This window comes from Trichogramma pretiosum, unplaced genomic scaffold, assembly GCF_000599845.2.
Source record: "Trichogramma pretiosum strain Unisexual culture from Peru unplaced genomic scaffold, Tpre_2.0 scaffold59, whole genome shotgun sequence".
Classification (NCBI taxonomy): domain Eukaryota; kingdom Metazoa; phylum Arthropoda; class Insecta; order Hymenoptera; family Trichogrammatidae; genus Trichogramma; species Trichogramma pretiosum.
The window spans coordinates 975068-1001644 of NW_019641668.1; the positions used below are offsets into that span (position 1 = coordinate 975068).

The window sequence follows — 26577 nt, forward strand, 5'->3', positions numbered from 1 at the left end:
GTAGTCATCAGCAATGCTAGTCTAAGATTTTGTTCGTTTATAATTTTATTTATTTTTCATATTTGATGATAATTACGTTTACGACATAATATTCTTTTTTATCATACTAGTTTTACGTCGATTCTTATTGTAATACATTCCATTAGAGTTAAAACGAAAATATGCAATACTTAAGTTGAATAAGATGAAGTTACGTGATAATTTTAAATCACTTAAAGAATAATTATTTGATTTGTAACGAATAATCTTTGAATGAATGTGATCTTCTTTTGAAATCGACCGCATTTACTTGGTATGATGACTATTTTTTTAAACTAATTACCAATGTTTTAACTGTACATAAAAACCATTAAATTCTTACTGCAATTTAGCCCGTGACAATTTGCGAACATTTTTCAAATCATAAAGTCGGATATAAGTGTTTTTACTACGACACGCACATATTATGAAACACTGTAGTAGGAACATTTATTTTTATTAATTGAAATTATTGCGAAAAATCATTAATTATAAAAAGATTTGATTTATCGAAAGTAATGTATCAAATCTTTTTGCAAAATATAATGGCACACGTTCTATTACAATTGTGTGTACAGAAATGCTTTACAGTATACATATATACTGGCCTTAAAGAAAAAATGATCTTAGACGTGTTAAAACCTTGTATCATATTTATATAAAGTAATATATGGTAATTATGTTAGAAAACGCGATTTCAATGGATTAATAAATTGTATGATTTCATTGTCAAGTAAATTGTTACCAATTCGTCATTCACAAAATCAATTTCAATGAAAAAAAAATGTAATACGCGAGTAGAAAGTATGCGTAGTCCAGCGACTGTCATGCATTTAAAAATTCGTGTATTTTTACAAGCGAAGAAATAAAAATGTAAATTTCTAGATAAAAAAAATGTGGGTTATTAACAAAATGAAAAAAATGTAATATTATATGTGCGTCAACAAAATCGTAATAAAATTGATTTATAGATTGTGACTGACTAATATTTGCATGAATTTTTCGAGACAATAGCGAATTTTTCTGCCGTAACAGAATTATCCGAGCACAAGCCGGATTCTATAAGATAGACAATGACCAGTTACGATAAATAAATAATTTGACACAATGTAAACATATATTGCTCAATGCGTTGCTCATTCCGAATTGCCCGCCAAATATCCTGCAGTCCAGCTGTTAATGCCTCCCACCAGCTATGCATGCGTGCTATACGGCTTGCATCGTACACACTACGGTACACAATGAGCTTTCTGCACTACTGCTTAGTTACTACTTGCTTCCGAGTATTTCACAATAGCTATCGCGAGTGAGACACGATGCCTTGTTTACCATCTGATCGCGTGGGGACTCACAACTTGTATAGTCGAAGAAAAATTTCATAATAATAATCCATTTCAAGTTTGGCTTTGGATCATCGCACGTGAGCAATTCCGATTGTTTGGGGAATTTATTTTTGAAAAGCACTGCGAGTGCGCGTATTATGACAAAAAATGAAGACCGTTGAAGGAAAAGTGGTTTTACTCGGTTCTCAAGGTAATAGCTTACTGCAAGTGTTATACCCTACATTTGCATTAAAAAAAAATTAGGTACGAGCTAGTGTTAAATTGTAGCTTTGTTGTATTTTCTTGGCCTTTGTCTGTTTTGATTCATATCGTGATTCACCTTTCATACTCGCGATCATTTTTCTCGAGTATTATGAACAGGATTCCAATGATTTAATGCATATTTTTTTGCTAGTGCCTTCTTATTAAATCACGAGCAACTTAAATATTCCCGTCAGTCGTGGGAATTCTTTTTTCATCAACTTTCATCTTTATTAAATCTACTGACAATGTCTAAATTGTTTTGCATTGTTCAACAAACTGTAATGAACTATTGATAATTGATACTATTGAAAAACTTGTAAACAATTATTGTTTCATAATTAAAGAACCAAGTTATAAAGTTTGTATTGTTATGCTTCTATTGTTATGCTTTATTTTACAGGAGTTGGAAAAACAAGCCTAGTGACTATGTACCTAACTAAATTTTTCAATACACACAACAGTCCAACCATTGGAGCTGCTTATTTCACTTGCAATATTAAATTGGAAGATACCATAATCAGGTTTCAAGTAAGTCAGAATATAATTTTTTTACCCATTTAATGATTTTGGTATTTCAATTCTCATCTGTATATAACAACCTCATTATTAACAACTACTCTTATTGAAAAATAAAGTCTAAAAATAGATTTTATTTCCATTGACATAAATGATTGTTTATCAAATTAATATCTACAAACAACAATTAATTATCCATTAAAAAAACAATTAAAAGATAATACTTTTTTACAGTTATGGGATACAGCTGGTCAAGAAAGATTTAGATCTATGGCTCCAATGTACTATCGAAACTCAAATGTTGCTTTTCTTATCTTTGATATAACAAATCCAAAAACTTTTGTGAATATCAAAACTTGGGTCCTAGAATTAAGAAGAAATGTACAAGAAAAAATGGTTCTTATTCTCATAGGTAATAAATTAGACTTAGCTGCTTTAAGAAAAGTTGATTCAGATGAAGCTAAGGTATATGCTGATTCAATTGGTGCTTTGTATTATGAAATATCTGCACTTACAAATGAAGGTGTAGATAAAGTTTTTTCTGCCGCTGCAGCAGGGCTAAAACAATTAGCTAGTGGTGATGATCTTGTTACTAGTTTGAAAATTTATGATAATTTAGAAAAATCTGAACGTGAACAACCAGATGTACCTTTAAGTGAAGAGCCATTTACAACTAGCATTGCCCACGGCATTGAAAAAAAACCATTTTTATGTTGTTAATGTTGAAATGCATAGTGAATATCTTTAAATTGTATTCATGTATATATAAGTTTGATTGTAAAATGACTGCTAATAGATGAATGCTGGAATGAACGACAAATTCAAAAAATAATTGTGATCTTAAGATATTAAAAATATTTTCCTACTTGATTATCATGATTTAGTTGATCAACTAAAGTTAAACTATTTATAAATACAACTGCATTCATTGTAAACCAAATATAATGCTAATTGGCATAAAACTATGTATAATATTATTTCAAATTATATATTAACAGATAAATGTATGATTTTTAATTCAACTATGATTAAATTTGTTTTAAAAAATGAACTCTATTTACAAATTGAATTGTTAGAAATATCAGAATTCTGACAAGTAAATATTAAATTTAAAGCTTATAAAAAAAAAACTTTTATACATGATTCTACTTATAAAAAAGACAAGAATTGAGAGTATTTTTAGAGAAAATATTGAGTTTCTTATAGAATATTAAGTGTTGTACCTGAGCATAATTCAATTATCACTTTTGTGGTTTTTTCCTGTGGTATGAATAATATATATCTTCATTGTGTTAAAATGCTCAAAGAGCATAAGGACGAAATATTCATTATTTAAACTCAATCTTGTTGATAGCTAGAAAATCAAATCTTGTAAAGGATAAGATTCTACTTTTGGAAACTGTACAACGTTGAAAAATTAACAAAATAAAATATTCATGCTGCCTTGGAATTTATAAGAAGATGCGTGAGGAAGAAAAATAAAGTTGATTTTTCCAATAAAATAAAACTTTTATTTTTTTAATATAAAATACATTTAATATTAAATACTTTCCTACAAATTTTTATTTTAGTCTATTACTGAACATAAATTGATTTTCAGTAATTATACATCGATTCGTCGTGCATTCTTTATAAATAACTTGCGTACAATTAAGCACATATGATACTTAAATAAGTAAAAATAATTTATAAAAGTATATAAAAACACATCTACTCTTCAGACACACATTTAAAAGAAATAATTACCAGATCACTCATTTTCTAGCTCGCTTTGACATTATTTCTTGATAAACAGCTTGTAACTCATGGTTTTTATTTTCCTTATCCATTCGTTCATTATTACTACGTTTACGATGACCATCAGGCGATAGTTGTTTAAGACATTCAACATCATTAAAAACTACTTGAGCTCCTCCTCCACTGGTAGGTAAAATGTCAGCCTAAAAATCAAAAAAATTATTTTATTTAGCCACCTATGTGTAAAAATATTAAACAAAGTGAAAAACCTACTTTATATAATTTTGTTTCGAGTTCACCCTCTGAATCGTGATTCTGAGCAGTAAGGCAATATCTTGATGCACCATCGGTAATCTCTTTTGGACTTGTTAATTTAGTGATACTTCTTCTGCGTCTCATAAGAGGTTGCAATACAGTTCCTACAGGAACTAAACTTTCTGGACGGTGATCCACCCAACGATCGGCACTTTGCGAGCGCCGGTAACGAGGATTCGCAACCCCAGCTCGTTCCTTGCGGGATTGATGATTGAGTCTGCCTGGTGTTTTGGTTTGTCTGGGTTCACTGCTATCACTGCTATCTTTCAAAACAGGTATGGTAGCTTTTTCTTCATCGTCAAGAATTTGTTTGACGAGACGCAGTTTGTCTTCTTTATCACGAATTTGATTCTATTGAAAGTAATAGAAAACATTCGTGAGGTATGATCAAATATATGAATAATAATAATGTAAGTCATAGTATGCACCTGAAGTTGTTCATGTTGAGCTTTTGATTTTAGTTCAAATTCACTTTTTATCTTGTCAGTTTCATGTTGAATTTTTGTTGAATACTTCTGTTTCACTCTCTGCTTATCAATCAGGCCCTGATTTAGTGCTAAATTTCTCTCCTTTAACTATTTAAAAAATTAATAAGTTTCATTCAAAACTGTCTTATTTAAAATCAAATAATTATTATTTTTACATACTTCGTGTTTTAAACTTTTAATTGTTTCATTTGCTGTACATAATTTATTCATCAATTTATCTATCTGAGCTTCCGATAGTGAAATATGTGCTTCTAAAGCTGAAATTTTTTTCTTATGAGACATTCCAGCAGCTTTCAAGTGCGCATTTTCTAGTCGGAAATTATTATTTTCTTGTTCAATAGCAACTAATCTTTTGCGGAATTCAATTTCTGTAAAAAATATGGTTTTATGTAAAAATCGTTCATTCAATGCTAAAAAAATAGTATAGTAATTTTTTTACCTTTTTGTTCTAAATCAGCTCGAAGTAAATTGCGTTTGTTTATTCGTTGTTCTAAGTAGGTCATTAAATTTAATATTACTTGGTCATTATGAGGATTATCAATCTCCAAATCAGGAAATGGCCCTCCAAGACTGAAAAATTAATTTATTACAGATTATTTCAAAAGATTCAAAAGATATTTTAAAAGATAAATTTAATATACCTGTAAACTAAACCAATGTCTATATCAAGATTAGCAGCTTCTGCGTGACCTTCTTTTTCTAATCTAGCTCGTGCTTCTTTGAATATTTTATTAGCTTGTCGTCTACCAGGAGTAAAGCCAAGATCTAACTTAGTTACAGTAGGTCTTGCAATCTGGACTTCTTGAGTCATTTCAGCAAACTTCATTACTTGCTAAAAATAAAAATATGCTATCAAAGTGAATGAAAGTGTAAATGTGAAGAGTCACACAAAAATTAACTTACTATAGTTTCATCATAGTCATCAGCTCTTGGATTTGCACAAACTATCATGCGTACCTGACCCTCACCGTCAAAATAATTTTTAAACAAATGTGTGAGTTTGGAGTCACGATAAGGTACTATTTTGTTAGTACCTTGAGTTTGATTTTCACGTAATATTTCAAGGCAAGAACGTAATGTCATAAGAGAGTTGTTAATATTTCCAGCTTCACGAAGTCGCTGACCAGTATTTTTTGTTCTGTTGGTTCGTTCACTTCCAGCAAGATCTACCAATGATAATTGGCTAACGCAGACAACTCGTTTATCTTGCAAAACTTGTTCTCCTTCCCCATCTAATGGTGCTTGAACCAAACGTATAGTAAAAACACTGTGTGATCTACTAGATTCAGCATTTAGGGCAGTATGTGCTACGCGCCGTCTACGCTGGCCTCGTTGAAATACTTCAAAAGCTTCATCTGAGCTTTTAACTTCTACTTCCGTTACTGCATGCACATACATATTTTTATTTCCATCTTCCCTGATAATTTTACTTTGCAGTGTTCTAAATAAAAAAATCATAAATTTATTTAATTGAATTTTGAATAAAAGTAAAATTATGGTTTACTCACTTTGCTCTGACTTCTTCTTCTTCAAGAAGATCATAAACGCTGTTATTGTAAATTTCAATGTATGTTACAAACACAGCATATACATAATCATTATCAACACTAATATTTTTTGAATCATCTGTTTCTCTGCTCATCATTGGATTACTTTCAGCGTCACTTTCTAGTTTTCGACTTTAATTGAAAATAAAAAAATCAAGACAATGTTTAACAAATTGTATTGATATATGTGGTAAATATCTTACCTTCTTGGAGTTTTAGGGTTACGAGGAGTTATGAGTCCTGCATGGAGTTCACTTTGTCTATCAAGTAGAGCATCTGTATCACTTTGAACATCAAAACCATTAAGTTTATCTGGTTTGAACACAAACTTTTTGGCTTGATAATTTGATATGCTATTAAAAATCACATCCAAGCATCTAGGCATGATTCCAGTATCATTGGGTTCTCCTGTCATTGTATAAGTTTTTCCACTGCCTGTCACACCATATGTAAAAAGTAAACCATTTCTACCACGTATAAGATTCTCTACTAAAGGTAAGGAAACTGTTTTAAAAACTTCTTTCTGTTGAACATCTTCTCCAAATATGTGAGTAAATGTGAGTTGAATTTCTTTTTGTGAGCCATTTCTGAAGTTCATTGCAGACTCAGGTGGAGTTATAACAAGAGTTTTGTCTGATACAATTTTCATGCATGATATGTCACTTGGATATTGCATTGGTCTTAATCGACAAAATACTTGTACTGGGTCCTTTGAAATTTGATTACTCAGCTTTAGTCTCGGCTTCCGTGCCGAAGAAGGCGGTTGTTTTCGTCTAGAAGAATCCATAATTTAATTAATTTTTCTACTTGAAAGCAATAACATTTTGTATTGACGAAAATTGTTTAATTGTATAAAAAACTCGTTGAGGTTAAAGTTACAAACTCTGCGTTAATATTTTTGCAATGCAATCACTTTGTCATTATCGATGAAAGTTTTGATTAAGCAAATGAGAACTGAATGTCAACAAAACGAACTTCATTCATACAATTCTCGAGTGCAATGATAAAATTGATAAAATAAACAAACACTTACGCAGACTTCATCTTTATGTTTTTTTGCCCAAGATTGAGTCCGTTGAAAAATGTTACTTATGCACTTATTTCTTGAGCGATGAACGTTTTCTGGTTTGTTTTCATAGAGCAACGATAACGGACGCCATGACTCTGGACTGCTGGATGCATAACTTCCACACGCAGCTGCTGGTTAGATGCGACCGTTCGAAAATTCAAACTTTCACGTAGCGAACGCCTTTGTGCACCAATAGCGTTGCAGAGCCAAGTTAGTGGCGACACCTGCAAAAGCTTGATTTAAAAATGTCAATATGATGACAGTACATTTCATCTGCATACGGGCTCAAGATGATTACAATTGTTTTGGAACAACGATTATTATTACTCGTGATGACCTGCAATGCAAGACTCCTACATATTTTAATTGAAGAAACTATGCTTGAATTAATAAATGTTTGAGCCTTTTATAAATATTTAATATGCAAACAACCTTTGATAGTGGTAAATGAATATTACACTTTTAAACTTAAAATTTGACATATAGTGTATAGTGAACCAATAGTTTAACTTACATGAATTATACAATCAAGAATCATTTGAAAATAATGATAAAGTTATACGCTTTTTTTTTATTAAAAACAATATTGTTCAATCACTTATAAGGTATTTTTCGAAAATGTCGTAACAGGTTCAACAATAATTTTAGCTACTAGTTGCAGCAGTCAATTGCAGATCGTGTTGAGGGGTCCTCATTTATTTATTAAAAAAAGTCCGCAATTATCCATGTGGTCTCCCAGTGCCGCACCGAGCGGAATTATTCAGGCGAATCGCTAACATTTTTAACTCGCTGTAAAAGTACTTAAATGCACCTAGGAAAAAAAACTAATACGTGATTTCGATGGAAAGTTGCCTCAGTTTTCCGATGGTGATGTCAGATTTTCCAAAATTTTGCGTTTTACCCGGAAAATTGCCGGAAAAACTTTAAAGTCGATTATCTTCAAAAATTCATTTTCATGATTTTTCTAAATAGTCTAGATCGAAAGATCAGAAAATTTTCCATCGATATAGATACTTTCTAGAGAGAGTTTTTTGATTTTAGCGAGATATAGCGAGAGAAAGAAGAAAAAACGTGGTTTTTATGGGTATTGCATAGTTATTTGTTTATAACTTTTTTATAACCAATTTTAGCGCCATGCACCATAGAAATTCGGTTTCAGCGGCCCAAAATACACGAGAAAAACTTTGGTGCACCCGTCAAACAAGACATGGTTACGGTGGACCCACTGGCCCCTAGACTAAGCTGAATTAGCTGAACAGTGTAGGTAATTGCATCTCTGCTCGAGTCCGATGACTGCATTCTGATTCCCAAATTCTAATAAATTAATTTAATGATGATAGATGATGCTTGGCTGCAATCTAGAATACAGATTTTCGTAATTTATTTCAATTGTGCTTTGGGATATTCGTACAAATCTCAACTAATTATGTATTAACGACAATTTTGTATTTTTATTTTTCAGTTATTAGCTCCTTTAGTAATTAGCTTAACCTGGAGGGTTAAAAAGTATGAGGTCAAGACATGTAAGTTTCATGAAAAAATTATGTAGAGCTCGATAACCACAACCCCGGTTACGGGGTGGCATTAAAAGGGCATGAAAAATCGCAAAATTGTCGTTTTTAAGCTTTTTTTAAATGGATGTAGAAGACAATTGGATTTGCGTATCGACCTTTGCAGTATCTCATTTGAAATGTATTTTTATTATCTTTAAATCTCCGTTCTCAGGTTTAAGATTGGTTCGAGAACGACGGAGATATACAGATGTTTAAAGATATCAACATTATGAAAAAGAGCGTTTGTTCAAGATTTCGAAAGGCTATAACTTTTTTCTAGTAATATGAATCTCTTTGAAATTTTATGTGAAAGTAGTTTATAATATGTAGTTTGAAGCCATGTATTTGAACTGGATTTATTTATTTTTATGGTAAAAATGAAACTCAAAGTGTACCGAAAAAACACGCTCGAAAACGACCAATCGCGCGCTGTTTCTCTCTTTACCACTCGAGAAAAACAAAACAATTCCCTTTGTTTAGAATCACTTTTTCCGCAAAATCGCGAGATCTTTCGATTTAGCTACTCAAAAAGTCAATCAAAGTTGAACTCTAAAAGTTGTAACGTGTTTCAGCTTCAAGTCCATTTTTTGGGGTTATCGAGGCATATTTTTACATTTTTGACATCACCAATGGAAAGCTGAGGTAAAAACCTATCGAAAACATATGTTGGTTTATTTTTTTGAATTTTATTAAACCCTTTACGAGCGATTCAAACATTGAAAATTCTAAACAACAATGAATTATTGTAGAAAAACGAAAAGGATTGCTTATTTTGTTTTAATTTAAATATCTAGATTACATAGATGATGAAAAAGAACATACAATCCGAATCACTTTCCTATTCGAAGATCGAAAAAAATGTAATTTTTATTCCAAGACTTTTGCAGTCAAATCAAAATCTTTGCAAAGTAAGTCAAGGCCTCGACACTTACTGCTGAATCTTGTAACTATTACCGAAGAGTATTTATGAAAAAATGAGTCAATAATTTTTTGAAATTAAATGAAAAAGAATATCTAGTAAGTATTTTTGGTGGTAATTTATTTATTTGAATGGCACGAAGTACATACATAATTGAATAAAAACAGACATAACAAAAATATTGAAAATATGCTTATAAACATTACGAGCTTTGGACTACCACCGACGAGCAAATATTTTACAAATTTAATCATCATCTTATTACACTCCTTTTACATTTTAAATTATTTTCACCATTCAATTTGCAGCCTTTTTGGAGCTTTTCTAGCTCTAATAGGTCTTTCATTTTTACGTTTTACAGTATTTGTTATTACATTTATTTTACTATCCTTATTAGTTTGACCTTCAGTCGCCAAGAAAATGTGATATAAATCTTTGTTCTGTAAGTTCTCAAGGATTAATTCGCAGCACTCAAGCGGCAGCCGATAATGAATCAATTTCCAGAAAGGTTCCAACGCCGAACTCCGGAAAAATTTGCTCGACATCATCTCGTACAAATGCATAAAACAATCCTGCTTTGCTGATTGCGATGATAACTTGCAGCAGGCCATATACGTCAGTCGTTTTGCAGCCTCATGGGGTCGTAAATGAATTAGATCGTAGAGCGACAAATCTGGTTTTACCATTGTCTCTCTCGCTTCTTTTGCAAATTCCTCGTTGTCATACCAACGTTCGTCAAGATTCTTCATCGCCTTGAACAATTTGTACTTGTTGAATAATTTCATAATTATCAGGACTTCGCTTCGGTCCAGCTCGTATCCTTTTTTTTCTAGGCACTCGATGACCGCTAGTAGGCCAAATGCTAATAACAATTTAGATTGAATATATTTGTATCTAGGTGACGCGAAGCAATCGTCGAACTGACTCCAAGTGGGAAATGCGAAGCTCGACAGATCGGCGCCATGATTCAGCAAACTCTCAACTGCGTAGGGTGAGCAATTCACCACGGCACATTGAAGGGGTGTCCTGCCCAACTTGTCGCGGGCGTCGACCAGCACCCGCTGATTGAGCTCCTCGTTGATTTTGAAAAAAGATTCCGCAAAGTCATCGCAAAAATCCATATCTCTTTTGCAAATAATATGCAAAGGAGTCGATCCCTCGTCGTTGGATAAATTTGGACTAGCCCCTTTTCTCAGCAGCACCTCCATCATCTTCTTCCGATCGCTGTGTTTCAAAGCCAAATGAATTGGTGTACTACCCAACTTGTCACGGGCATCGACTTGCACCCGCTGATTCAATTCATCGTTTATTTGGAAGAATAGCTCTACTATCTCACAATCAAAGTCTTCTTTGGCTATGGCATGCAAAGGTGTCAAACCTTCCTTGTTGGCTATATTTGGATCGGCTCCTCCTCTCAACAGCATCTCTATTATAGCACTGTTCACAAATGTTGCCCGTTCTAAAGCCAAGTGTAGTGCTGAATCACCCGTGTCTGACCAGATACAATTTGGATCCTGTCCGTGCTCGAGAAATCCTTGGACGACTTCGACGCAGCTAAACTGGCAGGCCGCATGAAAATGTGTGCAGCCTGACTCGTCGGTGTAATTCACATCCAACCTGCTGCCGCATATTTGAAAAAGGTGAGGAAACAGGTCATCATAAGCGAATTGTTTGCTGTTTTTAAGCGCATGATGTATCAGTGTGGTGCGACGTGGCGATGTAATTCCATTCTCATCAGCTTCGGGCTCGTCTCTGTAAGCATCTGCGGCAGCCATCCGAATGAACGTGTCGCCTGGCCTTTTTCCGTGCTCTTCGTGGTTGTAATTAATAGAGTCCCAGAGAAGACGCTGAATCTCTTCGGGGCGCAAAAAGAAATGAACGGCAGGAAATGGACCTTCTTCCCTATCTTCCCTATCTTTGAATATTAGATACAGTTGAACGAGAAAATTACATCGTTCTTCTTCGATATTCCAATTAACCTTGTTTCGTAAGTCCTTTAATTCTTCCACTAGTAGTCGGTCCTCGCGCGTAGACATCGTTTTTCGAGTTTATACTCACAAATGAAGATATTTTTTTATTTTTAAATCACTTATTGCAGTCGCTGCAATAAACCGCGCTTCACTGAACCGCGACGTTACGTATGCTGCACTTTTTATGAAACGAGTAAAAAACACGTGGCTATACCGTACGAACACGAGGTCGTAATTGACAGTGGCAGAGCCGGCACCAAAAACGTCTGAGATACATGTGGCGCTATATATGCACTTGCGTAGGCGGCTTCCTCCAAAAAAACTTGGATCGACTGCGACTGCGTGCGAGTTGCAATGCAAACGTAGCAGTGCCCAGCAACCGTTTCCAAATTCGAATGGAAACTTATTTTTGGGAATCCGATAATTTACGCGATACTTATAAGTACACGATTGTTAACGATTCGATAGTTTTTGTAACGAAATATCAAGTTTTTGAGATCACCGTAAGCTTATTCGATCCTTGTCAATCTAAAAAAAATCTCGTTTATTTACGTACATTTTTCTGAGAAAGATTGAAAGTTAAACCGTTGCTGCAGTTGTTATTTTTGAGTTCTTTATTTAAAGACGAATGGTCAAATGGAATGTGAGAAGTTTATTGCATATTTGAAATAAAAATGTCTTCAAATTCTATACTTAATAAATAATAAAGTTTGATTAAAATATTTTTATTAAATAAATATCCACCAACATCAATACGAATGAAGTTCCAAATATTAGGCAAGAAAATATTCCAATGAAAAAAAGTATCTAAAAAGTTTTAAAAAGTAAATCTAAAATATTGAGTTAGTTGTTTTTGGACAGCCATCAGATGTCAAACTTCTCTAAAAATAAATTATCTAACGTAAAAAGTAGAAAAGTTTTAAAAAATAAAGTTTTGGAAAAAACTTATGGACTGGAAACATACAACTCCGGCGCAGTTTGGAGCCGGATTAGGAAGCTGATTCAGTAAAAATTGTTTATATTTGTTTTATATTTAATTGAAAATTACCAAGTTTATTCTAAAAAAAATTTGATGCCATAAATTAATTTTTACAGTTCACTTTTTATTCACATATGCTTCGCACAAATTTAATATATCATCATAGTTTAAGTACTGGATCAAGTGTTCACAACATAATATAGGAAGTTTACCCTGCGTCAGTAACGTTAAATATTTCAGTCCAAAATCCATCAAAAATTTTCTCATGAAGCATTTGATTATGTACCCTCTAATAGTATCAGAGATTTCTTCAAAATCATCTTCAAATTTCCGTGAATCAATTACTGCCCAGAAATTTGAATTTTTCAATAAGTAATAAGCTTTTCCAGGACTAGATGCACAAACGTCTAAAAGAGATAAACCATCTTTTATCTCCAATTTTTTTATATTTTCAATTTCAGTTGAAATTTCAGTATCAATTCCACAAATGACTTCCTCTTCGAGCATGTAAGACTTTTGCAATTGCTGCAGGCAATCCTTCATCTCTGCTGTCGAAAACATATTCGCCTTTTCAATCGTTTGAAGCTGTTGGTATATAAGATGAGCCAAATCTGCTTTATCATATTCATCGAGTTTATCACCTCCACGCCTATTTTTAATACTAGTCAGTAACGAGCGGATTTGATTCGTAGAACCTGTAATAATATAAAAATTGCATTAACGTATTTACAAGCTAACTTATCTTACGGATTTTTTCATTGAATCTCACCAACAAATATTTTACGTTCCCACTCATTGCATAGCTCACTGTGATTAATTTCATTGACCAAAAATTTTGATACCGTCAAACAGCTTAATTCATCCATTATACATCCGTTATCATTCAAACAATGTAGGATTAAAAAAAATTTAATTATTTTGTGCAACCATGATATAGACCAATCATATTCCCAACAAAGTTTTGAGAAGTCGAAACTTTGCACATCGGCTCCATGGGCTAAAAGTACCTCGACAACTTCCAAGTTGCAGCTTAAAACGGCCAAGTGAAGCGGTGAATCACCATTATTATCTTTTGCATTCACATTGGCTCCATATTTCAGAAGTGTTTTGATTAGTTCGATACCTACTCTATTTCGTACGGGTCCAGATTTAAAGTCTATCTGACATACTCGACATATTTCAGAACTTATAAACAAGTGGAGTATCGACTGACCATTTGCAAATACTTCGCTTATGTCGGCTTTATTTTTAAGCAGAGTTTCTAAGTTTTTACGATTAATAAATAATTTATGAAATTCGCATCCCACCTCATCACAGTGTTCCTCGATGCAATTTTCGAAGCAAAGAAACAATGGACTGCAGCCATTATTGTCTTTTTCATTCACGTCGCAGTTGTAACTGATGAAAAGATCGAGTAAATTCGAGTCTCTGTCATAATCCGTAAAAACCTTTAAAAATACGTGCAAAGGGCTTTTCCCCAACTGTTTTATGTTCGGATTAGCTCCATTTTTCAAGAGCATTTCCACCATTTCAATTCGTTTAAATTCTGTAGCTAGAGTCAATGGTGATTCTTTGGTGCCATCCGCTAAACACCAAATGAGATCGAGATCGTTATTTTGATCTATAAACTTTTGCACCATCTCGATGCTTCCAGACATGCAGGCCGCGTGTAAATACGTAAATCCTTCGTCGTCACTGCGATTTTCGATTATCTCTGAATCTGTTGTCTGTTTTAAAAGTTCTTTGAAATGGTGATTAGCAAGAATTTCCCACTCGTCCCAATCTTTGTCGAGATTTCGTTTTATTCGTTTAAGACAACTCAAAGGCTCCGAATTCCAGTCATCATATAATTTAAGATCTGCACCATTATTTAATAGAAATCTTAATGTCATAGGTGACCCGTGCTCAAGGCATAACGATAATGGGGATACTCTACGTCCATTTTTATAGAAAGTAAGATTGATATCCACGCCTTGATCAATGTATTTCTGCACTAAATCAGTTAGGTCATACATACAGGCTACGTGAAAATAAGTTAACCCTTCATTGTCACTAAGATTTTTGTCCCCAAAATAATCTGATAACTCATAAATAACATAAGTTTGTTTGTGAATCGCCGCTATATGGATGGCCGTTTGGCCCAAGTCATTGAGTACTCGTAACTCAGGGCCGTTTTTCATAGCTACATCGAAAATTCTGTTAGAAAAGGAAGGTTTGCTTTCTAAAGTTGTCTTGAAAATCCAGTTGATATCCTCGACATTATTATCAAATTCATCGTTGATAAATGCCAGTACATCTTCATCCATCCAATTTCCTTGCTCTATAAAAATTTTAACGAACCGATTTCGTTTTTCTTCTTTACTTTCTGCGAGGAGACTGTGTGACATTTTGCTTTCTCTATCGACATTCATTGTAAAATGATGATTTAAACTGCACAGAAACTTCACTGCCTTTACAGCGCACAATTTATTAAATTTACTTTGTATTTTAACGCGTATTAACACAGGTTATTTCGTAGAGTTTTACAATTCAACATTTACAATACAACAACTCTAAAGCTCCGATTCACACCGACTGTCTGCTGTTAGAACGTCATGCCGGCGAGCAATGTTTTTTTCCCACTCATGAGTCATCGAGAACGTAAAAACCAATTTGACGTAGTGCTCGAAATTCTGCGCTGTTGTCGACACTTATTGGTTGCTTGAAATTACTATTTTACCGATGCAAAATAAGATAGATCGGAGCGTGCTTGATAAATGTAATCTGAAGTTTTCTCTAGTAATTGAGCGAATGCTTAGTTTGTAATTTTTTTTAGTCTATTTATCTCTAAATCCTCTTCTAAAATTACATTTTTTGGATGATGCATTTTGTGTTATTATATCATTTCTGATCAAATGTACCACATCATGTTTTTATTTCTCTTTCAGAACAATTAAATTGATTTAAAATTTATAAAGAATAAATTTAAGAACATTTCAGGATTATGATCAAGAATTAATTTTTTATATCCCATGTCCAACAATATTCCTCATTTATAAATAAAGTATTTTTTTCAGTTCGTCAAAAAAACTATACCCAAATTTTAAGTTGTCGTAGATTTTTTTGCAAAGTGCAGAAAGTTGTGCATGCGTATTTGGTTGTGCTGGCGCGAAACCGAGGCATCTTATTACATGTATGTATGGTTTTTCAATCCATGTAAAAATAGAAAATTTTTCTGTCTTTGTGCAAAAATTTTGATAAATAATATAAAAATTTTAATAAACGTTATACTTAATGTTCTGAAGAGCTGAGCTCTTGTATATCTTTTTACCTGCATCCGAGCTCTGTTAGCGGCAAAGCGTTCTTTATTATAAAATACACTCGGCAACAAAATTATCGCAACAAAAAAATTCATCGAAATTTTGTCGATTTTCAAATGCTTCTATCTTGGGCTAGATTTATCGTATCGACACGCTTTTTTTTTTAATTTTTTGGAAATTTTGTCCTCTTTAAATCCATATGAATTAAGATAAGATTTGAGTTAATGTTGAGTTACCTGTAGTATTTGAGCGTGACCCTAAAAATTACTGAAAAAAAATGACTGTTTGAACGTGTACCAGTACCACAGTGATTTTTTTCATCGAAATCTAACATACACCATCGCAAAGTGCTCTTTTTAACGAGTAATTTAAAAAAAAAAGACCTCTCTACGATTTTTTTAACGCCCTGTAGGTCGATTTGAAGGTACGGTTTATGTACGCAAAATGCCTAGAAAATCGTCTTGATTTCAGCTAAACGGGGGATTTTACGTACTTTAAATGGTATCTTCAAATCGACCTACAGGGCGTTAAAAAAATCGTAGAGAGGTCTTTTTTTTTTTAATTACTCGTTAAAAAAAGCACTTTGCGATGGTGTATGTTAGATTTCGATGAAAAAATCACTGTGGTACTGGTACACGTTCAAACAGTCATTTTTTTTCAGTAATTTTTAGGGTCACGCTCAAATACTACTGGTAACTCAACATTAACTCAAATCTTATCTTAATTTATATGGATTTAAAGAGGACAAAATTTCCAAGAAATTGAAAAAAAAAAGCGTGTCGATACGATAAATCTAGCCCAAGATAGAAGCATTTGAAAATCGACAAAATTTCGATGAATTTTTTTGTTGCGATAATTTTGTTGCCGAGTGTAGTTATGTTTACGCATTCATTTTTGTGCGAAAGTGAATCTTATAATCAATAATTGATACTAGCTTAGAGAGCCGTCTGGATTAGAACAATTTTCTTTAGTGACAATTTTCGTTGTACAAAACTGAACAAAGTCAGTTACAATGAACAAACGCAGCTGCTTTGTCAAAAATTCATGTGAAATAATATTTCATTAAAATTTAATTAAAAATACAAAATTATATGTAAATGCAGAATTAGTGCATTCGAGGTGGTCAGCTGTGCAATTGGTATAATAATGCAGAAAAAGTATATAAATCTTAGTAGTATATGATTGAACACATGCACTGCCAATTTTATCGATATGACAAAAAATGCATGAAAAGTGCATTCTGATTTCATTTCGGACATTAAAAAACTAATCAATAACATATCTCCTTCCAACTATGTGTGTAACGAATTTCAAACTGATTCGAAGAAAACTTTTTAAGCTATAGTGTCACCACAAAACTTGCGTTTGCTAAGTCGTTCGAATAATAGAATAGAATATTATTACGCTAATAAGAAAAAAAAACTAATGGGTTGTTACACTTAACAGCATAAAAAAAATATTTTTATGCAATAGTATGACGAAAAATGTCTTTTTTCGCACATTTTTTAGTGCGCAAAAAGCGTTTTTGGACACTTGTGTGCGGTAAAATGTCTCATTTTGGACACGGGTGTGCGGTAAAACGCCGCATTTAAATGAACGTATTTTTCGCCTACTATTGCATAAAATTTTGTATGCAACACGTGCCCAGCTTTTTGAGCACAGTGTGCGGAAAAAACACCCACTCGTGCCGGCATAGCCGGCACTCGTGTCTTTTTCCGCACACTCGTGCCCAAAAACGCCTTTTGGGCACTTGTTACATAGATAACTATTATTTAACAAATGTACAATCAGTATACCAGTCGAGTTGTGTTTTCGTGTTTTTTCTTCAGTATTATTAGAAAATTTTGAAAAAATAATGATATAACAATGACTTAAAAAAAACAAAATTGATTTTCTAGTGGTCAGATTTCAACTCATGGTTGCTGATTTTTTAATCTATCGCGGAAATGTTTAGCATATATCTTGCCAACGTGTATTTTTATTATTATTAATTTCATACTCACAGAAAATGGCTTGAAAAATGTAACTAAAATCTAAGTTATGCACCTGATTGCCCTGAACAGCATTTGAACTTCATTATTACACTTTTTTTTAAACTATGCAGTTTCCAGTTGGGCGTAATTGAAAAATAAACATTCCAAAATGAGAAAAGTTGAATTCAATTCTAGAAATATAATTCAATTAAGAAAAAGGAAAAGTTTCACTTCTGGGGCTAATTCATATACCATTGATTCTTGTCAATCTAACCACCATTTTGAATAATCTGATTAGTATTTGGTGAATTAACTCTCGAAAAATTTCATTTCTGATGTCTGTCTATAGATATCTAACTTAATATTTTAGATTTAATTTTTATCATTTTTTAGATATTCTTTTTGATTGAATATAATAATATTCGTTTTTTTCACGAACTCTACTTTATACTAAATTTTGTTTCATTTTCAAGTCACTTTGAATATGCAATAAAAAGAAAAAAAGCATGAATTCTTCATCCCAATCCCAACGCTAGACTTTTCTTACGAAAATTGTTGTGGCCAGCCCCTGCCAATCGAAGATACACACTCGAGCGATGTGTCTCTGGTTGCCAGATTTTCAGGCTGACTATCTCAATCCCCGAGTGAATCGTCGCGAATCGTCGTTCCAACAAAATTGACGAAGGAAAAGATGCGGCGTCCAGCATCGATGCAATATGCAGTTTGTACAATATTTTTGAACCTATCATATTGGAAGCGAACCTTGTGATTCATCGCTTGGAGATAGTTGAGCATGTGAGTCTTGTAAATGGCGTTGTCGGTGGGACCCTCGCCCTGACAACGGCTATATGACCTGATAAAAAACTATTAACTACAAGCCAAATTCACTTTAACAGCTGAATTAGCTGAACAGTGTAGGTAATTGGATCTGCTCGAGTCCGATGACCGCATTTCTGATTCCCAAATTCTAATAAATTAATTTAATGATGATTGATGATGCTTGGATGCAATCTAGAATACAGATTTTGGTAATTTATTTGTGCTTTGGGACATTCGTACAAATCTCAACTAATTATGTATTAACGACAATTTTGTATTTTTATTTTGTTTGTGATTAACTCCTGGACACAGCAGTGCAAAGTACGCAGTTTGACGCCGTAACAACATGACACTACGCATATGTTATACGCGTCGGAAAATTCGCGGCACTCTTGGTAGTCAGCGCGGCGAATGGCGATGGCCAATCAGAGTTGCCCAGTCTCGTATAATGCAACTCCGATCAGTCTGATCGTCACAGACTCACGACTCAGCAGTAAAACAGTCTGACAAATGCGCGTCAAACTTGAAGAGTGCCAAGAGTGAAAAGAGTAAATAAGAGGACAGCCTCACGCACGCGCGTATACTGCACTCGTACATAGACTGCACTCAGATAGACTCACTACTTAGTATATAGTCAGTCAGTTCTCAGTCCTCACTCGGTCCTCGCGCAAAGCAAGCCAATCATCATAACAACAATCTCATGTTGTGTATATATAATGTAACCGAGCTGCACACGAGAGAGGCTCTCGAGTCATAACAACGGAGACTGCCAAGTTGGACTGCAGTTTTTTAAACGGCGCGAATCGCACGCAACTACTATACTCGACGCAATATATGCAAGTTCGCAGCGTTACGCAGCTGCATCTGATCGAAACAGCGTCGACCTTATCGTTTCCTCCGAGTCACCGAACATGGAAAGCAACGAGGAAGATTCGGCAGCTATGGGCTTTGACGGATTATAATCGCGCGTTAAGTGCACACGCAGCAGCTCAGCGTCGCAAGTGCTCGGGCATAATAACACCGTAGCACAACTATCACGCATCTAACGTTGCCACTTAAGCTTTCTCTCTTTCTCGCTCTCTACAGCAAGATAGACAGAGGTAAGAATTCCCTATTGAGTTTGCGAAACCTCGTCCACTACATTGTCTTCAAAAGGTCGCTTGGCTCTTTTATTTCGTTCTCGTAACGCAACAATGAGCTCAATCGCTGATTTTGACATTGCTCTTTTTTCTTTGTTTAATCGCGAACGTTAGATTAATTCGATGAAGTACAGCTGCTGTGCTAACACAAGGAGCTGTAGCCGTTGGAGTAAAGCAGTTTGGAGGATGAGCCTGGGTATATTAGTTCAATTAACAGAGTCGAGGTGTTGTAGTGTAGCTGACGGTCGACAACGGATCATCCACTGAGCGTCGTGAGGTTAAGTAAGCGCATCTATTTTTTCGACTTATTATTTCTTCCTTAAATTCATTTTTATGAAAAATTTTCGTTATTTTTATCCAACTACAGTTTATCCTGTTGCAAATGCCTGACTTTGCTATGAATGACAATCTTTACGACTTAATTAAAAATGCTTTGATATGGTATCGTCATAACAAGCAAATATTTGCTACATTTCTATAAATTCATTCTTGGACAAATCAACTCTCAATAATAAGTCATTTAATAGTTATTCTGTTAAACAATTGTTACATTAGCATTAATTATTAGGTCAGTGGTTTTTAATTCATTATGTAATCGTGACAATAGATTGCTATTAAGACACATTTTGACGAGAAACTTCTTTGGTACAACTGTTAAGAAATTATACCTTCTATGATTTTAAATTCTGCTTTTATATGTTTTTAAATGAAATCAACAAATGATTCCAAATATTTTATAAGAAATCTTTGTTATTTTAGACCATCAAAATGAATGCTCGAACACAACTGTTTGAATTATCGATGGAAGGTCGCCAAGTAGATGAAGCAGTTGCAAGTATTTTTCATACAGTTCTCTTCCATCGATGTCTTGGAAAATTTACTTTCAAGCAAGAAGGCAGTAATTATTCAGTTGGAACAGTGGGCTACCAAGATGTCGATTGTAATTTCATTGACTTTACATATGTCTGCTGCTCATCTGTCCATTTAGATCAACATCTTAAGAAAGGAATCAATGGTTTCTCTGAAGCTTTACGTGCTACAGGCAGTCAAGGTCATGGACAAATATCATTAGAGTTTTTTCAAAAGAAAAAAAATCGTTGGCCATTCACATATGAAAGTATACCTTGGGAAGTGTGGACTGTTCGACTAGAGTTGATCAAACTAGCAACTGAGCATGAACGCATGATTTGTCGTGAAAAAGTTGGTGATCTTCTAGCTGATAAGATTCTTAACATTACTGACATTATGAACAGACACGACTATTTGCCAAAAATTCCTACGCAAACAGAACTTGATCTCATATTTGACACTAGCTTTCCAGATGTTCAACCCTATCTTTTCAAATTATCTTTTACAACTTCTGAACCTACTAATAACACTATGGGCAATACAATGAAGAAGCTGATCAAAGAGACTATGTCAATTTAGTACAAAAATTTGTGCTCTGAAGTGGCTCTTGGAGGTTTTTTTAATTTGTTGCTTAATATTTAACTGTCTTGTAATGAGTAGAGATTGTCTGTGCAATAGCTTGCTACATTTATAAGTAATTGAAGAATTAGTTTCATGTCAAGTTTTTTGTTGACATTTGATACTGTGACAATGTAAATTGTCCAAGAGCCTAAAAAAATTGACATTCACTGTCCTGATAATTTATGTTAACAAATAATCAGTAAGTTTTTATCAAACAGCAAAAATCATTCATTTTTATCAGATCAGAGCTTATAATCAAATCATTCAGATGTAAAAAAACGTTTGACAACAACAATTTTCATTTAAATCCTTAAAATAGTAGTCATTGTGACAGATTTTAACTGCAGCTCATTTATTTAAGATAAAGTAATTTTTAATGACACAGAGTACAAATGGTACCGAAATACATATTATTTTATACAAAAAATTTACTGCTAGGCAATGTAAAAGTGTGCATGTAAAAATGATAACTGCAAGCTATATTTTGTAGGCAAAGGGTATTAATTATTGTAAAGAAAAATTGATGCTAGCATTACAGTTTGATATTTTACAATTGTTCATTCAACAAAATTTTAATTGTATGTATACATAAAACGGCACTGAAAATTGCGTATTAAAAAGTTTCTTTCGTGGTTCATTTTCATTTAGTTAAAAGTGACCATAATTTCTATTGGTTTTTACAATCATATAGGTTTTTTTATTAAAAATAATCTTGTTCCTTTTAGAGAAATTCATAGAATAACATACTCTTTAAGCAATTTTCTGTTGTATTTTAGATTTAAAAAGTCTATTTCAACTAATGAATATGGATCAATTGATTAAAACAATTGAATTTCATTTATTGGCAAGTACTTAAAATAATTGAAAACTAGTTTAAATAACATTTGAAATTATTTAGTAAATTCAGTTTCATTGGCATCTGATCTGAGATTATCTACATTAGAGAGTTCAATATTTTTTAACAAAAATTAAGGTTTTATAATTGTTATTATTAATTAAATGAGGCAAAAATATTACATTTCATAAAATCTATAGTAATAAGGTATATTTCATAAATCAAACGTTTTCAAGATGATATATTGAAAACAAATGACCATTAACATACTTGACCTGATACATCATTGTAAAAAAGGTTGATACGTTTTTTGCATACAACAGGTAAAAATGTAAAATACGAGTGAATTTTTTTCAACAAATGTGTAAAGTTTTAAAAAAAGATTACACTAAAGATTAAATATATGTAAAAGAAAAATATATATAAATATATATATATGTATAAATACATATAGAAAAATATACATAATATTATAAGAGATGTAAAAGAAATTATAGATAATTTTTTCCTTACACAATGTGGTGTGAGTCAAAGAAATTCTTTAAGCAGTTCTCGTGCAGATTAGTTCATCTATATTATTAAAATGTATAGTGATGTTACATTAATGACACGAAGTGATGAATCAATAATTGTAATTGTAAATGCTGTGAAAAATGAATCTTGATGGAATAGAAAAAAATGAATTTCAATATAGCGATATTAATTATATATTATATAATAAGATACTGTATTTTGTAAAAAAGATTCTAATAATAACACCTAATTGAGTGTTTGTGTGTACAAATGAATATTATGTTTTTCTTGGTACATGTTTTAGATAAAAGTAGCAGATTTTGCTCGATACCTTATTGTTTCAGTTTTGAGATAGTTGAAACCATTGTAAATGAACCGCAATTTTTTATTTATTTATTTTTTTTTCTACGACTTCTACCGCTAATGGATACGTATAAGCGGTTGATTGTATCACTTGAATAAAAGCGACTTATAAATTAATATGTAATGCATTCATTTATTTAATATAAAAATTGAAGGTTCTCATAACACTTGGATCAGATTTCATAACTACATTTTTACAGCAATACACGTAGTGTTGGTTAAATTCAAAAAATTGTCTCGAAATTCATGTCTTGATTTAATTTAGAGCTTTAATCTGACTAAACGGCTTTGCTTCTCTTCACGCGAACGAGGAATTAAATGTAGTATACAATCTATATTTATTTTTAATACGTCAATAATGGGGTTTTAAATTGTTATAATATCGCTGGAGTATTTTTGTGATTATACGTTTGTAAGAAATATAGTACGCATGTTGTACAGAACTTATCCAAATCTATTGGATTTCCATTGGCAATAATTTCGATTGAATGTTCGATTTATAAATAGATATAGAGAGTAGCATTTACACGGCCCCACAAGCGTCAGTCGATTCAAGATCGTGTATACGATGACAATCTTATATTGCCATTAGAGAAACTCGATATGACTTCCAGCAATTCATTTTCTGGTATATAGTTAGAGAGGACTAGAACTAATCAGCACGCGCATTAAACTACAGCAACAACCAAATTTGTTCATTATAAGGAAAAAATTGGGCTGCACTTTTTTTGGACAATTTTCCATCGAATTTAATGGCAGCCAATGGACTTATTCTAAAAGTATACGATTTAATTAAACCAATCCTCATAAATATAAACTTTGAAATATTATCTCCTTTCTCTTTTTTAAATATTACTCTCTCTCTCTCTCTCTCTCTCTCTCTCTCTCTCTCTTTCTCTCTACGGCAACTGAAAGTTAAAAGAGAATTTGACCATCTTTGAACATTTTCAAATACATTTTTTGAGATTTCAACTAAGATTTTTTGAAGAGTTACGTGCAGTATATCTAAAAAAACATGATGAAGAAATATGCGAGGCTTTTTCAAACAATTTTAGTATAAATTCCCAACAATGAATTTTTGGAGACTACCTGCTCAGAACGCTACTTTCATACGACAACCTCCAAAAAAGCGTGAAAAAAGTTGAACAATCTCCCGTTATGTAATGTATGATTTAATTCGATGTCAAGATTGCCATCCGTGTACGGACTACTTTTCGCATGCTGTTCCAATTTACCCATTTCCAATTTACATTGGAATATAATTGTACCTAAAAATCTACATTTAGCAGTTATTGATTGACTTTTATTTCAAAAGTTCAATGACTATCCGTAATCAAGAGATACGATAATTTGAGACGATACATTTCATTGAGAAATTAAGAAAATTGAACTTTGATTTTGAACTATGATTTTTCATTGAAATTCTTTGATTGGATTTTATATTTTAAAAGTTCAACTATAAGCCAATTTGAAATTGGTTTATATTTTAAGTTCAAATAAATGTTATTGTTGTAATATTTTATTTTTTATATTTTTTTGATACCCTAATCTTACAATCTGATAGCCATTCCCTTTTACCAATAGGTACAAGATGTAATCTGAATTTAACCAACACTTTTTTATCCACTACTTTTTAAAAAAAAAGCTTCCCTCTCATTATACCAATGATCTGTATAGTTTACAAATGAATAACCATTTGGTGTAATAAGATGGGAAGGAAAGTGAGGGCGAAGATTAAAGTTCAGAGTTAGTAAGAAACAATTTAATGAAAAAAAATTCGAATGCAGCTTTCACCGTGATGAAAGTGTATCAAGTATAATAGCTTGAAAATTGCAGCAAGGACGTCATTAAAGTAAGATGTAAGCTCGCTAGCATAGAGATAAATGAATTTGTCAAAAGTTGCTAATAGCTAATCGCTGCTCTGTCAAAAGGGATCGTCGACTACCGAAGGTAAGGAAAACAAGCTCGTAAATACGTATACGGCACTGAATCGATTTCACGAGCATTATTTTCTTAAAGAAGTGTGTGCGTACGTTGGAATTAATACTTTGATGACTCGGGCAACATTGGTTCATGTATATAAGCGAGTGAACGCGTACATCGACGCAAGTCGTCGAACGTGTTTTGCGAATAAATAAACCGACAATCGCAGGGTCTCTCTCTCTCTCTCTCTCTCTCGCAAGTCCGAAAGCTCCGTTACACGTGCGCACGAGTTTTATTTTGAGCTTAACGTGCCATAGCTTGTGTAGCGCAAGAAACTGAACTCGCATAAAAACAGCAGGGATGGGGAGGAGAAATCCGATGCGTCGGCCATTTAAATGAAATATTTTTTACCTCGGCTCTCAGACTATGTTTGGCCGTCAGTGTATATGGAAGAGTTTTTTATTGAAATTCTGAAAATTCCCCGCTGTCGTGTCACAATGAGATGCGCATTGTCCACTTTTAACTCTGGTCGAAAAATCACTGCTCGCTCCGAGGCGCACGTGATTTTGGCGCCGCTGTGAAATTCTAAAGTTCGTAAATTCATCCTTTGTACGTATGTAGTATATATTTTTGTTTTTATTATGGGCGGCTTTGTGCGATATACTCCAGGTATAATTTGTCGCGCTCAAGTTGGCTCTGACTCTCGCGCGTCGATGCAATTAGACAACGAAACTTGGATCGGTGCGATCACGTGAACACTTTCACGTAGCTACAAAGCTCGTCATTAGGCTCTCTCGTATACGTTTGATATATAAAAATATGGGCCAAGTCTTGGGACGAGGCAGCGGCTGGAAACGATGCGCATTACTTTTTTCCTGTGCGAGCGGCTCGAGGAAAGCCTTTTACATGCATGCCCAGCGGACTCGCGCATACGTTTGTCTTTGACAAAAGACACATAAGAAGCTGCGCTAGCTGAACGCGCGTACGAGAGTTATATTTCCAGGCGCGGTGCGCATTTACGTGTCGTGTTTAACTTTGAGGGAGATGGAGCTTGCAGTAGCTCGCAGGAGAATGACAGATGCCGAGCTTTGCGGTTTATTTGATCCTTCCCCGGGGACGCAGCGAGGCAGCAGCAGCAGCAGCTCGAGCTTTATTTTAAAAGGAAAACCTTTTCCTTATTTCCGTGCGCGCTGCGTCGGTGGTGGCGGCCTTTGACCCCCGCGCCGTTGTTTGGCTCGACGCGCCTTATACGCGCAGCCGACAGGCAATTATAATATACATGACGAATCACGGGCTGCAAGTTTATTAGCAGCTTGGGATTTTTCGAGCGAGCTCAACGAACTTTCCCATTTTCCAGCTGTGCATTATGCGCGTACTTTTGCCCCCCGTGACAAGTGTCAAAGCGGAATATATTTTGGCCGCGCGCGTGTATCGTGCCGCGTGCGTTTTTAAGTGCCGGAGATTCGTTAAATTCACGAGATCGTCTGAAAAGTTATAATTTTAATTGCCAGTGTCAGCGGCAGAGCGGCATCGCAAGCCGACCGGA

At 33.6% G+C, this 26577-nt stretch overlaps 4 protein-coding genes across 7 annotated transcripts; 2 read left to right on the top strand and 2 right to left on the bottom strand.

Annotated features, from left to right (window-relative positions):
• The first annotated feature begins 1248 nt into the window (after positions 1-1248).
• LOC106651490 (ras-related protein RabJ-like) lies at positions 1249-3142 on the top strand. Of its 2 annotated transcripts, none has more exons than XM_014370012.2 (3): positions 1249-1551; positions 2005-2132; positions 2355-3142. In XM_014370012.2, the coding sequence occupies exons 1-3, from the start codon at positions 1509-1511 to the stop codon at positions 2838-2840; spliced, it is 657 nt and encodes a 218-aa protein (XP_014225498.1). In that variant the 5' UTR covers positions 1249-1508; the 3' UTR covers positions 2841-3142. The 2 variants fall into 2 exon arrangements, with proteins under 2 accessions (XP_014225498.1, XP_014225499.1); XM_014370013.2 differs by having other exon boundaries at positions 1523-1604.
• Positions 3143-3685: 543 nt separating this feature from the next.
• On the bottom strand, positions 3686-7429 carry LOC106651394 (kinesin-like protein KIF23). 2 transcript variants are annotated; one of them, XM_014369869.2, is made up of 10 exons: positions 7241-7429; positions 6411-6980; positions 6169-6339; positions 5564-6101; positions 5302-5492; positions 5100-5230; positions 4820-5028; positions 4601-4747; positions 4131-4523; positions 3686-4060 (listed from the first exon to the last, which is right to left on the bottom strand). In XM_014369869.2, exons 1-10 carry the CDS (start codon positions 7249-7251, stop codon positions 3875-3877), a joined length of 2547 nt encoding a protein of 848 aa, XP_014225355.1. In that variant the 5' UTR covers positions 7252-7429; the 3' UTR covers positions 3686-3874. The 2 variants fall into 2 exon arrangements, with proteins under 2 accessions (XP_014225355.1, XP_014225354.1); XM_014369868.1 differs by lacking the exon at positions 7241-7429 and having other exon boundaries at positions 6411-6994.
• A 5371-nt stretch (positions 7430-12800) lies between these two features.
• On the bottom strand, positions 12801-15252 carry LOC106659970 (putative ankyrin repeat protein RF_0381). The gene is made up of 2 exons (XM_023460348.1): positions 13467-15252; positions 12801-13392 (listed from the first exon to the last, which is right to left on the bottom strand). The coding sequence occupies exons 1-2, from the start codon at positions 15106-15108 to the stop codon at positions 12815-12817; spliced, it is 2220 nt and encodes a 739-aa protein (XP_023316116.1). The 5' UTR covers positions 15109-15252; the 3' UTR covers positions 12801-12814.
• A 4065-nt stretch (positions 15253-19317) lies between these two features.
• Positions 19318-22626, top strand: LOC106651437 (autophagy-related protein 101). Of its 2 annotated transcripts, none has more exons than XM_023460336.1 (3): positions 19318-19888; positions 20042-20204; positions 20687-22626. In XM_023460336.1, the coding sequence occupies exon 3, from the start codon at positions 20696-20698 to the stop codon at positions 21353-21355; it is 660 nt and encodes a 219-aa protein (XP_023316104.1). In that variant the 5' UTR covers positions 19318-19888; positions 20042-20204; positions 20687-20695; the 3' UTR covers positions 21356-22626. The 2 variants fall into 2 exon arrangements, with proteins under 2 accessions (XP_023316104.1, XP_014225415.1); XM_014369929.2 differs by having other exon boundaries at positions 19319-19888; positions 20042-20209.
• The last annotated feature ends 3951 nt before the right edge of the window (positions 22627-26577 follow it).

Bases quoted from the DNA above. Each gene is read 5' to 3' on its own strand.
- LOC106651490 (XM_014370012.2), top strand. From the start codon at position 1,509: ATGAAGACCGTTGAAGGAAAAGTGGTTTTACTCGGTTCTCAAG. The intron at 1,552-2,004 runs GTAATAGCTTAC...TTTATTTTACAG, and splicing joins GGTTTTACTCGGTTCTCAAG to GAGTTGGAAAAACAAGCCTA. The intron at 2,133-2,354 runs GTAAGTCAGAAT...ACTTTTTTACAG, and splicing joins ATACCATAATCAGGTTTCAA to TTATGGGATACAGCTGGTCA.
- LOC106651394 (XM_014369868.1), bottom strand. From the start codon at position 6,994: ATGGATTCTTCTAGACGAAAACAACCGCCTTCTTCGGCACGGAAGCCG. The intron at 6,102-6,168 runs GTGAGTAAACCA...TTTTTTATTTAG, and splicing joins GAAGAAGAAGTCAGAGCAAA to AACACTGCAAAGTAAAATTA. The intron at 5,029-5,099 runs GTAAAAAAATTA...TATTTTTTACAG, and splicing joins AGCTGATTTAGAACAAAAAG to AAATTGAATTCCGCAAAAGA.
- LOC106659970 (XM_023460348.1), bottom strand. From the start codon at position 15,108: ATGAATGTCGATAGAGAAAGCAAAATGTCACACAGTCTCCTCGCAGAA. The intron at 13,393-13,466 runs GTGAGATTCAAT...ATATTATTACAG, and splicing joins GGAACGTAAAATATTTGTTG to GTTCTACGAATCAAATCCGC.
- LOC106651437 (XM_023460336.1), top strand. From the start codon at position 20,696: ATGAATGCTCGAACACAACTGTTTGAATTATCGATGGAAGGTCGCCAA.